The sequence below is a fragment of the Fukomys damarensis genome, unplaced genomic scaffold (genome assembly GCF_012274545.1).
Source record: "Fukomys damarensis isolate Sample0158 unplaced genomic scaffold, DMR_v1.0_HiC HiC_scaffold_24, whole genome shotgun sequence".
Classification (NCBI taxonomy): domain Eukaryota; kingdom Metazoa; phylum Chordata; class Mammalia; order Rodentia; family Bathyergidae; genus Fukomys; species Fukomys damarensis.
In genome coordinates this window covers 4,210,372-4,225,296 of record NW_022900936.1, presented here as the reverse complement: position 1 = coordinate 4,225,296, position 14,925 = coordinate 4,210,372, and the positions used below count along the sequence as shown (strand labels likewise).

The window sequence follows — 14,925 nt, the reverse complement described above, 5'->3', positions numbered from 1 at the left end:
CCCCTGCCCTCCGCCCTGCCCACCCACCTGCCAGCCCCTGCTCTCCGTCTTCCTGTCCTCCATGCATCCTTGACTCCTCTCCCTCACCCATCCTTGATCCCTAGCAGGTGAATTCTATTTCAAGCAAAATGACGTCAGAGAAATCTTTCCAATTCCCCGAAAGTTCTGGTTGGAGGCTCTGGGTGGCCTCCTCCCACGTCGCATTGCATGCGGCTTGGATGTACAGGACAGAGCGAGTGTGAGGACCCCAGGCAGAGCTGAGTCAGGCCTATTCCCCCACCAGGGTCCCTGGGTAGCATCAGCCTCCCTGTTGCACTTTATAGGAATTTGAGGTTCACCATGCTCCTGGTCCCACGGTCCCACAGTGCCAAGTCCCACAGTCCCACAGTGCCACAGTCCCACAGTCCCATGGTCCCACAGTGCCAAGTCCCACAGTGCCAAGTCCCACGGTGCCACCACCTGCTCCCTGGTCCATGGGGTGCACAGGTGAGCCCAGGAGACCAAAGCGGCTGCTGCCCCTGGGTGTGGGCACCTGGGGCACAAGGGGGAGCGGGGCTGTCCCAAGCAGCATTGCATGGATGGGTCCTCACTGCCCCAGAGAAGGGGGGACAGCGCGGCTGCCTGCAGACCTGTGCATGGTACCTACAGGTGGCAGTGACCCAGAAGAAAGTGATGAAGCTTCCTTTCAGCTGGCAGGAAGAGCCCAGCCCAGGCCTGCATCACGGTGAGACAGGAAGAGGCCCCGAAGGCCCGCTAATGCCACAGCTTGGAGGCCCAGGGAAGGGCCGGGCACCATGGCAGCCACCCCGGGGATGACACTGGCGGTGAGTGTCCCCCAGCCTGGTCCCAGCAGGGAAGAACTCCTCTGCCAAACATGTCCACAGGCAGAATCATCCCTTGGAGGGTGTCCGCATAAGAAGGCCTTGAAGTGAAAAAAAAAAAAAAAAAAAAAAAAAAAAAAAAAAAAAAAAAAAAAAAAAAAAAAAAAAAAAAAAAAAAAAAAAAAAAAAAAAAAAAAAAAAAAAAAAAAAAAAAGTAGAAAGGCAGGGTCTCATTAATAACCAGGAAAACGCAAATTAATTTCGCATCCCTCGGCCTTTTAGCCAGGCCTGTCAGCCAGGGCTGCCCCTTTGGAAAATGGTGCTGAGACCCATGGGCTCGCTGCATGACACAGGGCAATGCTAGGGCCTGGGGGACACGGACAGCGGGCGCAGTGCTCCAAGAGCAATTCCTTTAACGGCCCCAAGCCAAAAACGCAGCGCTGGGCGAGGCAGAGCTTCACCGAGGAGGTGCCACTCAGGCATGCAGACTGAGGCCCACGGCCACGTGTGGGGGACGCCTTCCTGCCCGTCCTGTCTGCTGCCACCTCCCCAGTGCTCAAATCGCCCCCTGCACACAGCAAGGGCTTGGAGTCAGGGGGACCTACTGAACGACCAGAAAAGCGTGCCCAGGTGCCACACAGCAGCGCTGAGGTTCCAGCCAGGGCTCTGTTCCTGAATCTGGGAGGATTTACCCCGGGCAGCTGCAGAGCATGCTCTTCTACCTGAACTCTATTTCACAGTAAGAAAATGAGATTGTTTTAAACCACAAAAATGTTTGGAAAGGACACGGATGAGGAATGACCGGCACAGATGTAGAACCACTAAGGCACTGCGGTTCTAGCGCCAAAGTAGACAAAGAACAAGCACACAAGGTTCAGGAAAAGGATACAGAACCATTATTTCTTTCTTCTCTGTGTCCCACAAGAGTCCGAGGAAATGAGCTGGCTTCTCTGTCTCTTGGCACCTGTGGGCAAGCACCTCGGGCTTGCCAGGGGAGGTTGGCACACACGCCCCCGCACAGTGCCAGCTCCTGGCAGAGCCAGTCGTGGCGGCCACCAGGGCTCTGTCACGCTGTGAGGCTCCTGGCTCGCCAGGCTCCAGCAGGGGTGCAGAGCAGGGTCGCTAATTAGCAGGATTGCAGAAGAGGCGGGGCGTGCAGCTCCCTGGCTGCACTGGCCGGAGGAGCAGGAGGCTGCGGAGGGGCGGCGGGAAGGCCCCAGGGCAGGTCACAGCACCAGGTCACAGTGCACGGGCACAGAGCCACCACTCCTGGGCCCAAACTGTCTGTCTGTGGTGCGAATGGATCTCCTGCTGCACTGGCCTGTCTTGTTCCTAAAAGTGAGAGGTGGGCTATTTATCAGACCCTTCTCAGAGCCCCCCGAGGGCTGCACCCTAAGCTAAGCAGCAGGAGTGCAGGAGGGATCCTGGGCTCGGGGCAGGGACCCCACAAACGGGAATGAGAGGCCCTCTTTTCCTGATCCTTGTGGCATACCCTGTCCTGGCTGTTTTTTTCTTTTCCTTTTTTAATTTTTTTTAATTGGTTTTTTGAGACAGGGTCTCACCATGTAGTTGAGACTGACCTGGAACTCACTATGTAGCCCAGGCTGGTCTCGAACTCATATAAAAGGGGTTTTTTGAGACAGGGTCTCACCATGTAGTTGAGACTGACCTGGAACTCACTATGTAGCCCAGGCTGGTCTCGAACTCATAGCGATCCTCCTGCCTCAGCCTCCCAAGTGCTGAGATTGCAGGCGTGTGCCACCATGCCCGGCACTTTTCCTTTTCTCATTAGTCTGCCTTTGAAGCTTACTGCTTTCACTCCACTCTCATCTATGCCTTAAAAAAAAAAAGACCTGGGGAAATTCACTTGATTAACTCCACAAGCCACTGACCAGATGTGCCCACAGCTTGAAAAGGGGATGTACTCTAAGGGCTTTGACCGGTCTGATTCTGGCGCACGTCTGCATGTTCCTGGATACTCCTCTGAACACATTTTTGGAGGCATCCTTTGCCCTCTGACCCCACCCCAGTCTGTGTGTCACCCAGAATCCCCCTGCCAGGGCCCTCCCTGCTGAGCTGCGGGGGACCTTCAATGGCTGCCTCCTGACCCAGAACCGGAAGTGGCCTGTCGGGTCCCCAGGCCCTGGCAACATCCTCACTGCAGCCAGATGCACCCAGGGCCACAGCAGCACCAGGATGGGAGCTCCAGGCTCCCATGCGTTAACTGCTTGGCTGGCAGCTGTGTGCAATGCACAAAACCCGGACCCGGGGACACACAGCTGCCCACCAAACTCTGTGCAGGGAAAACACATGAAGCCTGTGAATAGCTCAACAGGACTTCACACAGGATGGGCTGATGACCAGGTCCCTGAGAATCAGGTTGCTGGTTGGCTGAATAACACCTAGCAGGGCGGAGAGCCCGAGGGTGACCCAGGCCCAAAGCACTCTGGCTCCTGGCTCTCAAAACAGAGCCCCATTCGCTGTGTGAGGGCAGCACCGGGGACACCGGGCCAGACTACCTCACACCCAGCCCATCTCTTCCCCTGCCTTCTGGCCTCTGCCTTCTGACCTCCCTCCAACAGGACTTAACCACCTCCTGCTTGCGATCCATCCCCTGGGCGGCCTCAGGAGGAAAAACAGCCTCATGGAAACTGCATTTGCAAGGATCGTACTTTTAGTCCAGGGGACTTTCTCGTGCTGTATGCCACGTTCCTACACCTTCAACGGTTGTTTCCATTCTGTCCATAGTTTATGATCAGCAGGGAGGTGGGTACAAAAAGTTCTGGAAACTGGAAGTGCGTGGAGGCTGGTGGCGCTGTGCTGGGGAGAGGGTTCCCTCCGTGTCTCTTCTGCCACCTCTCTGTTGCTTCTCTCATTAACCAATGCTTGAAGAAAATGAGTCCATTTCCCAGGAAACGGGGCAGAAGCGTTTCATGTAAGGTAACCACGGCCCACAGAGACAGGTGTAGCAGCAGTCCTGACCGCTCATCCCTCCTCCTCCAGGACTCAGGGTCCCCTCTCTCCAGGTCCCCCCATCCCCCAGGTCAGCTCTCCAGCCATGGTAGGAGTCTAAAGTGAACCACAGCTCTTCAGACGGTTGTGTGCCCCCGCGGGGTCCTGTGTGTGTCGTGTGGCCTTTGTCTCAGCCTCTGCTCAGGCCCTGTGGATCAGCCACATAGTAACTGTGGAGATGTTGCTGTGTCCACGTAAGAACTCACTGCCCTGGGTACCACAGCCAGCGCCATGGCCTGCGTGTGACGGGTACTCACAGGTGCAGGCCAGCCAGTGGCCGTGCCTCCCTGCAGCCACTCCCAGAGCCCAGTGGGCTACAGGCGTGCACACCCACAGGACACGTGCAGCTATCTCCGGAAACGCGTGTGCAGCCCTGACAGGGTCGACTTCCGTTCTGAAGTCGGACAGCGCCCAGACAGGAGCACCTTCACGTGGACACCAGTCCCCACCCGGCCAGGCCTTCAGGCACCGGGACCGCGTCACTGCTGCTTAAGCAGAGGGCTCTGAGCAGAGCCGGCTCCTCTCTGCAGGCCCTGCTTCCGCTGCTGCTGCAAAGGAGGCTCCAGAGCAGAGCGAGAAGGAGAGCCAGGCCTGAGAAGGCTGGGGCAAGAGCCTTCCCTGATGGGCTTGTAGAAAAAGGTCCCATAAAAACGCCAAGAACTACACAGGGCATACGAGGAAGGGCGAGGCCAGAGAGGACAGGCAGCTGGCAAGGACACAGCCGTCCCGTGCCCTTCCCTTCGTGACAGCTACAGGCCCATTATTCCCACCTGGCACTCAGGTGCGCCTGCAGGCCAGGGATCGACACCTCTGCCCAGGGCCCAGAGCGGTCAGCCTTGCATTCCCACTGGATCTCTGCTGGCTCATTCCCTACCCACGTGGCCTCGCAAGCATGCGAACCCCACAGCACCATCCAGGCACAGTTTCCAGCTCTCCGAGTCACACACAAATGCAACGTGACAACTCCTTCTTCAACACAGGGACCTGGGCGCGCGGGCCTGCACTGCTCTGTTCCCGGCAAGTAGGGCCACATGGACTGGCTCGCTCTCCCGACTGGGCACTCCATGTCCAGCTCAGGTCAGCCCAAAGACAGCCCAGCCTCTGGATTCACAGCTGCCCAATTCTGTGCCCACCTGGGGGCAGAGAGACCAGCAGGGAAGCGACTGTTCTTGGCTTTTCCGGGCAGCCTCAGAAAAACTGGGAAACACAGCTGAAATAATCCCCCTTCAGAAGTCACACTGTGCAGCGCCCTGTCTTAATGCCATGGACTCCAGAATCAGCCAGGCAACCTCCTGGCCCCTTTCCTAGCAGCCTCCTCCACCCGCCTGTGTGCTAATCTGCCTGAAAGCTCCAACTGTATTTGCAAGTCTTCCATCTAATTGTGCCTGATCACAGAGCAGGTGTAACTCTTGCAGGTGACTTGAGCAATCAGCCAGGCCTGGCGGGCTGCCCAGGGACCACTTGAAGGCCTCTGCCGCCTGGGGTTGGCACCATGGTCCTGCAAGCCCAGCCCACACAGGTGAAGGCCAGCCCTTTGCCAGCTCCCCTCAGTAGGCACAGAGCACCAGGGAGCCCTAACTGTACCAAGGGATGGCCTCCATCCTTTCTGAGCTCAGAGCTGGCACCTGGATGCCACCCCTAGCCCAGAGCAGCTTCTGAGAGAGACTTGGGAGCAGCCGGGAGCTCCCACACCCCTCGGCATCCTGTGCCCACTAAGGTCAGCTCTGAAGGAGGACGAGCTAGAAGCTCAGGGAACAGCCCAGACCCAGGCAGAGCCACAATGGAGTCTGCACTGGTCTCCGTGGGCCACGTGGTAGATGGACCACAGCCCAGACGGTCCCGTGTTCAACCTTCACGGCATCCTCAGCGCTGCAGGGGCCGTGGGCAGCAGAGCCAGCTGCAGAGAGCCCATCTGTGGTGCCCACCAGCCTAGAGCCACTGCGGCCCCTTTCCTGCCCCAGCATTCAGCTGCCCCCACCCGGGAAGCCCGCACCCCCACATTTGCTCATTTCAGAGAGAAAAGCCGGGTGCCCCAGGCTGGGGCAGCTGCTGACTGAGGTGTCACAAGAGTGGCCAGACGCTAGGAGACGGCGCCTGCCCTTGTCGGCTCCCGCTGGTGGTGAAGGCTGGGCACTGGCTGCCCGAAGGCTCACAGAGGCGGGCCGTCACCCTGCAAGACCACAGGCCAGGCGCAGGGCCCAGCTGTCCCACACCCACTGCCAGGGACATACTCCACTCACTCTCACGTGCCTCCCTGCACACTCACACACTCGTAAACACGGAGTCACACTCACTGCTCCCCGTGCACGCTCCACGTGGAGGTCACTGCCGGCCTCCACCTGGGGCCTGGGTGACGCAGCACTCCCAGCAGGGCTGTCTGTCCACCCCGCAGCTACCGGCCATGCCAGGCGGGCTTGTGGGAGTTGCTGCCCACGGCCCTGACCCCAGGTCTCCCGGCAGCACCCAGCAGCCGGTGGTCAGGCTGGGAGCAGTGGTGCCTCTCTGGACCCCTGCTGCCCCCACCTCTCCCTCTGGTCTCAATCTTGGGGTTAACCTGGCCCCGCTCCTGGAGCACACATACACATGCACACATGTGCACACACGCAGCACAGACAGAGACACACACGCCGCACACTGACACATGCCTGACACACCACACAACCAGGCATGGGCACATCCCTGCACACACGCACAGAGGCACACACACACACACTCACACACCAGCTCGCTGTGCTCTGTGCCTGGGCCTCTCGGAACCGCGACCTTCAGCCAGGACTCTTAGCTCTGACCTCACCACACACTGCCCTGTGGGGGCCGTCACAGCTCTGATGGCCTCCAAAGCTGCTGGCTTAGGCAGCAAATTCCGCAGAAGCATCCGTCTGCCCATCCCCTCCCTCAGTCAGTGACACTCAGCCAGCAGGGCTGCGGCGATCACGTGACAAGATGCTAGCCCCAGCCGGGGCGACCCAGGGCCACCCAGAGCCAGATGGCGGTGGAAAGGGGGGCTCCGCCTCAGCCAGTCCACTCCTGCCGCTCCCAGAGCCTCAGGGGGCTCCCAGGGGATGGCGCAGAGCTTGTCGCTGCCCTGGGACACAGGGTGCACGGAGCTGTGTGTGCGTGATGCACAGACGCGTCCCCCAGATGCGGAGGTGCTGGAGTATGTGCACACTCATGCAGACTGATGTCTGCACACATGTCCTTCGGAGTGCGTGCTGGCACACGTGTTTGTGGAGGTGCAAAACACGTAGGCACATATCCAGTAGTGCACTGGGACAGGCTCACAGGAGCACACATACTCAAGACGCCCTTCGGGGCAGCCTCTTCCTGTTAACTGTTGTACATGTCCATGGCCTGGGTCCCTTCCATCCCTCCCCTTGCTGACCCAAATGCAGATCTGTGACAGCTCCACTGAGCAACCATGAATTTGGCTACCTGGGGCTCAGGTGGCTGCATCAGAGGGCTTCCTGTCCCTGCCCTTCCCCTGCAGCACACAGTTGCATGAACGGGGTGCAGTCACATCCCTTGCCTGGTTTGTGCTGGGTGGGGACAGGGCACAAGGGTCCCACCTGCCACCCCAGCTCCTGGACTGTGCACATCCTGCAGGGACAAAGAACACGACCACCCCGAGGAGGGTGCCGGCACCCTGAGCCCCAGGGCCCAGGCCTGACCCCAGCACCTCTCGCCGCCCGTCTGGCTCCCCTCTCTGCCTGGCCCGGTCACTGCTGGCCCGCTGAGGACCACGTGGCCATCCACCAACACTGTGCCTGGGAGTTGGAGGCCCAGAGGACTAGGCCACTTGCCTTGTAACAGGGAGGAGGGTGGAGCCACCCATCCTTGAACCAAGTTACTCATGCCAGTGTCACCGTGACATCCAGCGGCACTGTGAGTCACGGCGTGGGCGCTGGAGAGCTTCAGGCTGTGGGGAGGGCCCCTTCCTCAGGGAGGCCGTGACCTTACCTAGGAGGGGACAGAGCAGAACAGGACAAGGGTGCCGGGGAAACAGACCCCCAGGTGGTGTGGGACCCTGGGGCACTAGGTACTGGAAACTGGGCCGGCACCATCAGTATAGCAATGAGCTGGGTGGCCACACGGCCCTCCCTGTCCCACCCCAATGCCAGGGTTCCAGCACCTGGCGCCTCCCGCCCTGTGCCCCCCAGGCCTGCCGCCTTGCATCAAAGTGAGTCTGCTGACGCTGCCACCTGCACAGCCGGGGGACGGGGCACACTTGATGCCCACGTGAGTAGCCATGTGAACCAGGTGCTCCCTGGAACAGGCTGCCAGCGGAGGGTCCTGGCCACCACAGTGCACCTCAGGACCCCGGGGTGGGCCCCACAAAGTCAAGCTGGAGCCGGGGGAGTGAATGGAGACCACCGCTCTCCCCCTTCCCTGACTCGTCCTGCCTCAGCCTTCATTGGAGGCCAACGCCAAGTGCCCTGACCATTCTGCCTCTCCAGCTGTCTGAGGTTAGATCAGTTTGGACTTCCAGGACCACCAGCACTGCACCCCTTCCACCCAGCTCCGCTCCACCTGGACCCTACCCACCACTCGGGTCACTTTGCAGATGCCCAGCTGATCATGCAGACGCCCTGTGGCCCTCGGCCCCCGTGTCTGTGCCACCCCAGTCCCACATCCTGGCCGCCCGGCACGGGGAGCGGGCCAGGTGCCGCTGTGCCCTGTGGGAAGTGTGCCCTCGCCAGGCAAGGTCATGTCCTGCCCTGACAGGTGCCTGTCCTCCCCGAGGGGACCGCCCAGCACAGCCTGCCACCCCTGACCTGCCCCTCCACAGAGGGCCACAGCCTGGGGTTGCTAAACATGAGATGAAGAACACGTTGCCCAAAGAAAGCTTTGGTGAAATTCGGTAAAATCTCTGCTTCTGATTTGTCACTCTCAGTGGTGTGTGGTCCCCTCTGCCTTCCAAGCGCCCCACCAGCTGAGCAGGTTCTACCCAGGGGAGGGTCAGCTCGACCTCCTGCTGACAGTGACTGTGGTTTGCCCGAGGTCAGTGTGGTCCCGGTGTGGCCCCCAGGCCCAGCTCTCAGGAGGGGGTGGCCTGTCAGGGGCTTCGCTGGTGCCAGTGGCACTGTGACAGCTGTCTGGTGAGAGCATGGCTGTGGGGCTGGTGACATCCGGTACCCAGCTCACTGCGGCTCAGTGGACACGCAGGGGTTAGAAGACCCGGGAGTGGGGTCTTCCCTGCGGGTGTCTGGGGTTTGGTCAGTCCAGCCAAGCCTCAAAGTGGGATGGGCTGGGGGAAAGTTCTTGGGCTGGACAGGGCTGGATGCCCCTTTCAGGGTGTGGGCACTGCTTCCTCCTGCTCCAGGGCTCCTCCCCCTCGGGCCTCCCAGCACCTGGCTTGGATCTGCCTGGGCCTCAGTGCCGGCTGAGGACGCAGAGGAGGTGCCTGTGGGCCTGAGTCCCTCCAGGCCTGTGCAGGACCGGAGGGCCAAGATGGGTCCCAGTGCGGGACCTCGCCGGCTCCTGGGTGGGGAATGCTGTTAGAGACCACAGTCGGGCCCGTTCACAGATGTGGAAACTGAGGCAGGACACCCCAGCTCCAACTTGAGACTTTGCCCAGATCACAGAAGACCACCACGAACTCCTACACCCCAGCAGGAACCCTGCTTTCCTGTTTCCCCACATGCACACAGCAGGGACTCCTCCCTGTCCCAGCCCTACTTTTCCTCCCGGAGCCAAGGGCACAGACTGATCCAACCACCTGCTGCCCACTGTGCCAGGAGACAGAGGTCACAAGCATGGACCCAGGGCACCCAGCTCAGCTGTGGGGTCCCCTGCTGGGCACTGGGGTGAGGGAGGGTAGAAAGCACACAGGCCATGGTGTGGCCACCACGCCAAGGGCCAGGAAAGCCACAGAAACCACTCCTCCCGCAGCTCCCTCTCTGGATGCCTGTGCCAGGCCGGGGTGGGTACACAGCCCGGGCCCTGCACACCCCTGGAAAAGGAGATCTGCCAGGGGCTGGCAACAGGGAGGCTGCAGCCTTCCAGGAGGCACAGAGCTTCACCTGGGGTCTCAAGTCCCTTCCCGCTCCACACGGCAGCCCGATCTCAGGGGGACCCAGGCCTGGGCCATCAGTGACTCTGCGGGCCGCTAGCCACAGCCAAGGGCACGAGGCACAGACGCCACGGGAAGGAAGAGGAGGGACAGTGGCCCTGATCCTCCACCAACAGGAGGCGGGTCCTCACTCCGGCCTCCCCACTTCCGCCAGCTGAGCTGGGCCTCCCTGAGTCTGGCCTCCCTCTTTCACAAGAGCGCCCCCCCAAGCTACCGGGTGCAGCAGGAGGGCGGGCACGGGGCGAGCCCTTCCATCTCCCCCAAACACCGAGGACACGTGGGCACCCCCACCCGTGCCAGGGACCACCTCTGCACATGGCCAGCTCTGAGGTCCTCGTGCCGGGGGCGCCATCCCCAGGAGGCCCCCATATGGGGTCTGAGGTGACAGCATCCAGGCCCAGCCCCAGGCCAGCTGCTGCCCGACTGTGGTTAGTAGGTGACTCACTGACGGAGCCCCGGGCCACAGTGGGCAGGCACCAGGGGTCACCATGGAAATGTCCAGCATCAACACCGCTCCGGCCTGGGATGCAGTGGCCCTCAGGGGTGCCGCGGGCAAGGCCATGCCTGGCACTTAAAGGGACCAGGGGCAGCAGGGGCTTTCCTGTGAGGGCTTCCTGAGCCATCCACTTTACTGAAAAGCCAGCAAATCACAGAGTTTCCTCACAAATGTCCTCAGGAGGTCTGCCCTGTGCTTCATGGCCATGGTGTTTGACCCCAGCCTGGCTTCTACCCCAGGCCTCCCGCCTGTGCCTATGCATTTCTGGGACTCTATCTCTCCATCTTTAGAGTGGGTTGGTTCCTTGTCCTGCCAACCCCAGGAGCTTCTGGAGAGAATACACACAACAGTATTAGTGAAGTGTCCGAGGTCGAGGACAGGCAGACTTGGGGAGACGCTGACCCTGCAGTGTGGGCTCGTGTCCCCCGAACATGGTCCAAATTCCAAGCTCCGGAACCTGGAGATCCGCCCGTAAGTGGGAAAGCCCCTGCTGATAACGAGGGTCCAGGAGAAATCACTCCTGACCTGGGAGCCCTAAACCCTATGACCACGCCCTTAGAGGAAGAGGGGACGCATGCCTGCAGGGACGCAGAGAGGCAGAAGACTCACCCCTGGCCCTCGGGACAAGGCCCTGCAGGTGCCCTGGCTTTGGACTCCGGGCCTCCTCCAGAGAGCTGCTCCCCTCTCCACAGCATCTGGAAACTGCCTGCTGCCGTGGGCCTCAGTGGACAGAATTTGGGGTCTGTTGTCTTCCCTCCTGGCCCCCCTAGATCTGATGTCCCCTCCCTGATGGTGTCCTGTCCCTCTCCAGACTCAGCCATCTCGCACCCGGTCTTGAGGGAGAGGCTGCAAGCCCTGAACCGCGGTGATGAGCTCATTCTCAGTCCTGGGCTCGAAGCCACCTTCTGGGCAACCTTGGGACGCCCTTGAGCAGGAGGAACATTTTCCCTGAAGGTGGAGCAACAGCCACAGAACGCGACTGTGCGATCGCGTACACTCTCAGTTCAAGCACAAATCGGACAGAGAAGCCAGAGAGATGACAGGCTGGCAGCAGAGCCCGAGCTCCCGTGTGCACACGTATGTGTGTGCGTCTGTGTGGGTGTGCGTGTGCTTTGGGGTATTGCACGTGTGCGGGCATAGGTGTGTCTGCAGTGTTAGGCGCCTGCAGCACAGGTTGAGGCAGCCCACCTCTGTCTCCTGAAGACCTGACCCCCGCCCCGGGGCCCCCAAAAGATGGTCCAAATTCTAAACCGCTTAGGCAGAACAGGCCTCACCGGCAGTGCGGGGTCCAGGTGGATCCCAGCTCTCGGCCAGCAGCCCCTGTGCTGGCAGCCGCACGCAGCACCCTGACCCCCATGTCTCCTGCCGCCTGCCCGGTCGTCTTCTCCAAGGGACCCCACAGACCGGGGAGGAAAGCAACACACAGGCATTGCACGCAGATACCACGGGCCCTGCACAGAGCTCCTGGGTCCCGGTTCCGCCTCCCTGTGGACACAGCTCAGTCATCAGGACAGGCCTCCTAGGCGCCCAGAGTGGGGCCCACTTGGTATGTTTCTGAGGCTGCTTCCCTTCTTCCCACGGTGAAGGTGACCTCTAAGGCCCACCCTCTGGTTCTGCAGGCCAAGGTTTGGCCGCACAAGAGAGGCCTCTGCTGCCCCCTGGTGGTCAGTGGAAAGGAGGACAGCTGGCATGGACTCCTTCCTTAAGGAGTGCAGATGGTGATCAGAGGGGCTGGTAAACCTGAGAAGGGTCACCCTGAGAGTCACAGAACAAGGCCAGCACCACCTCCCAGCGGGAGCTGAGGGCTCCCAGCTCACAGGCTCCCTGTGATGCCCGGACCGGGTCCGTGTTTGCAAAACAGCAGGGACAGTTCCTGTCCTTTCCTGGACAGCCGGGGGTCCAGGTGTGTAGCAGGTTCCACTCCAGGGCCTGTCGGGGTTGTCCCAGAGCGAGGGCCAGGTGAGAAAGCAAGTGCACGTGGCCACAGAGCCCCAAAGCCAGGCCAAGCAACAGGCATGGAGGGAGATGAGCTGGGGGCAGCCCAGGAGATGAGGGGTATGGGCACGGGGGGCACAGGGGTCGAGCACCTCCTAAGCACAGCAAGCTGTGGGCCCCTCTGATGGCCGCTCAGACCCCGGGGGAGCAGCAAACTCTGCATTAGCTTGCAGCCTCCTGCCAGGACTCATCAGGACTCGGGGTCAGGGCCACAGCTCCACCCAGCACAGCACCCCCTGGCCCACACCCTCGAGGTGACTCTGTGCCTGGCGAGGTGCTGCCCCAGGGCCCCAGCAGAGCCTCCATGTCCCAGCATAAAGGGAGGGCAATGCTGACCCTAGACTGCTGGGGTGACTGCCAGCTCCACCTGCTGGGGATCCCGTGACTTTGCCCCCTAGTAGCCTGGTGACAGCAGAGCAACCCAGAGGTCCCTTGCAGGGAGGGCTGTCCAGACCCTGTGGTGAGGAGACAGACTGTGGCCTGCCCTAGACAGGCGAGGGCAGCGGGGCCCAGGTGGGGCCTGTAGGATGTCTCAGGAGCGTCTCAGTGGATCTGCCCACCCCAGAGTCCTGGCAACTCAGAGCAGCGAGGCAACCAGGCCCTGGCCTTCAGTGCAGTGCGTGGATGCTATGGGGTGGCCCGTAAGCAAGGGCAGAGGGGAGAGCCTGCCTATCTCAGGAGGCCAGAAGACAGGCAGATGGACTGCAGGGCTGGTGGTCCCCCGGGAAGCAGAGGAATCAGGGCCCTGGACCCGTGGGAAGTCCTTGCTCTCGGGCCTGACCCAGGCCTCCCTCTGCCTGAAGGCCCAGCAGAGCCACAGGTCCAGGCCAAAGGGCCACAGGGAGCACCCTCTGGGTGCCTGTCCTCACCACCTCTATAAAGACCCTGTCCATGCATCCCTTCCTGAGGGACCGGAGTTGGGGCGTGAGTGTCTGATGTGGAGAAAACCGTTCAGACCCAAACAAGGTCCAAGTGGGAGTTGCCAGAGATGCAGGATGCCAGGCGCCAGGGACTGGGCCTCGGAACAGTGGGGTCCTGGAGAAGGGGAGAGGGAATTTCCAGGGAGCCTCTCTGTGCTGGAAGCCAGGCCCCCGAGAGATGGAGGCCTCAGCTGTGGGGGGGGTACACGTGTGCATATGTGTGTATGTGTGCACGTGTTGTGGAGGGGTAGTGTGCGACGCTGCCCTCTGGGTGCACACTGGGCCATGGTCCCCCCGAAATGCCTGTCTGTGTTCTCCGGGAAGGAGGCCCTGGCAGGCCCTGTGGCCATCCTCTTGGCTGTGCCCCTTTCCAGAGCCTGCAACCTCTGCCTCCCTGTCCGGGGCTCTTTCCCCGATGGCGCCGGCAGGGCCCTTGTGACTGCGCCAGCTTTCGGATGGCAGGCGAGACCCAGGAGAGCTCCCCTAACGTCCCCAGAGGACAGCACAATGCCAGACAGCGATTGCTTGGCCACCTGCTCTTTATTGGCTGCGTTCTCCTGGGTGACAGGGGTCCGGAGCGAACTACACAGAGGAAGGGTGTGGGAAGACGGAGGAGGGAACAGGCCGAGAGCCCCGGTGCCCAGACCGTGCGGCACCCTGGGCGGTGCAGTCAGGACCTGCAGAGGGGTTGCCTGGGACCAGGCCGCACCCCGACAACTGGCAAGGGCTGTTCTTGGGGACGGCATTGGGCCTGGGGCACCCTAAGGGTGTGGCACCGTGGGCCTCTCTCTCAAACCCTCACTCCCTCTGAGAAGATGAAAAGGAAACAAAGGAAGGCAGATGCCCTGGGCTCAGTGGATCAGGGCTGCAGGGGCAGCTGGGCAAGGCAGGTTTAGGATGGGGGAGCCGAGCTGGGCTTCTCCTCCCGAGACACGGGGATGGCCCGCTCACTGTGGCCAGCGTCCAGGCCAGACTGGACCTTGGGACCAGAAAAGGTCAGCATGCCATCGGCGGACAGGGAGCAGGACAGGGCCGACTGGTCCACACTGGAGGGCAGGCGGTAGCGGCGGTGGAACTCACGGGAGATGTAGCCGTGGTCGTCCTGAGAACGGCAGGAGAGGGGCGCGGTCAGAGGCGTGGGCCAGAGTAGGCTGCCATCCCCCACAGCAGAGGACCGTCCCGGAAGCCGATATGGCCCGGCTGTGGTGTCCCCCACAGGGCTGGGTCCCAGGACATCAGGGCCACAGGCCCTGGGGGCGCTGACTGGGGCAGCTGTCACCTCCTCACTGGCCCGTGCAGCTCACCTGCCGCTCGCTATGCTTGCCGTGGATCTCCACAGAGTCCTCCTGCACCTTCACGGTGAGGTCCTCGGGGGAGAAGTGCTTCACGTCCAGGAAGATGATGAACTTGTCCCGGTCAGACCGGACCTAAAACCCAGACCCTGGTGTGGAGCTGCCCGGAGGTCAGCTGACTGCGCAAGTGCTCTGCTGTGGGCCCCGCCCGGCAGGCGAGATTGCTCCATGGCTGTGTCCCGCCCACCAGGGTGCCGCAGCCCGGGCCTGCCGCAGGACCACAGGCGGAGGAAGCAGCATTCCCGGGCTGGCACCCGGC

At 61.4% G+C, this 14,925-nt stretch overlaps 1 protein-coding gene across 6 annotated transcripts in view; it reads right to left on the bottom strand.

Annotated features, from left to right (window-relative positions):
• Positions 1 to 13,843: 13,843 nt before the first annotated feature.
• Positions 13,844 to 14,925, bottom strand: part of Cryaa (crystallin alpha A) — a 10,254-nt gene continuing 9,172 nt past the window's right edge. For all 6 annotated transcript variants that reach the window (XM_010636512.1, XM_010636507.2, XM_010636513.2 and 3 more), the window contains 2 exons: positions 14,619 to 14,741; positions 13,844 to 14,416 (listed from right to left, as the gene is read on the bottom strand). In XM_010636512.1, coding sequence (XP_010634814.1) covers positions 14,207 to 14,416; positions 14,619 to 14,741 — 333 coding nt within the window. In that variant the 3' untranslated portion in view covers positions 13,844 to 14,206. The remainder of the gene's footprint in view (positions 14,417 to 14,618; positions 14,742 to 14,925) is intronic.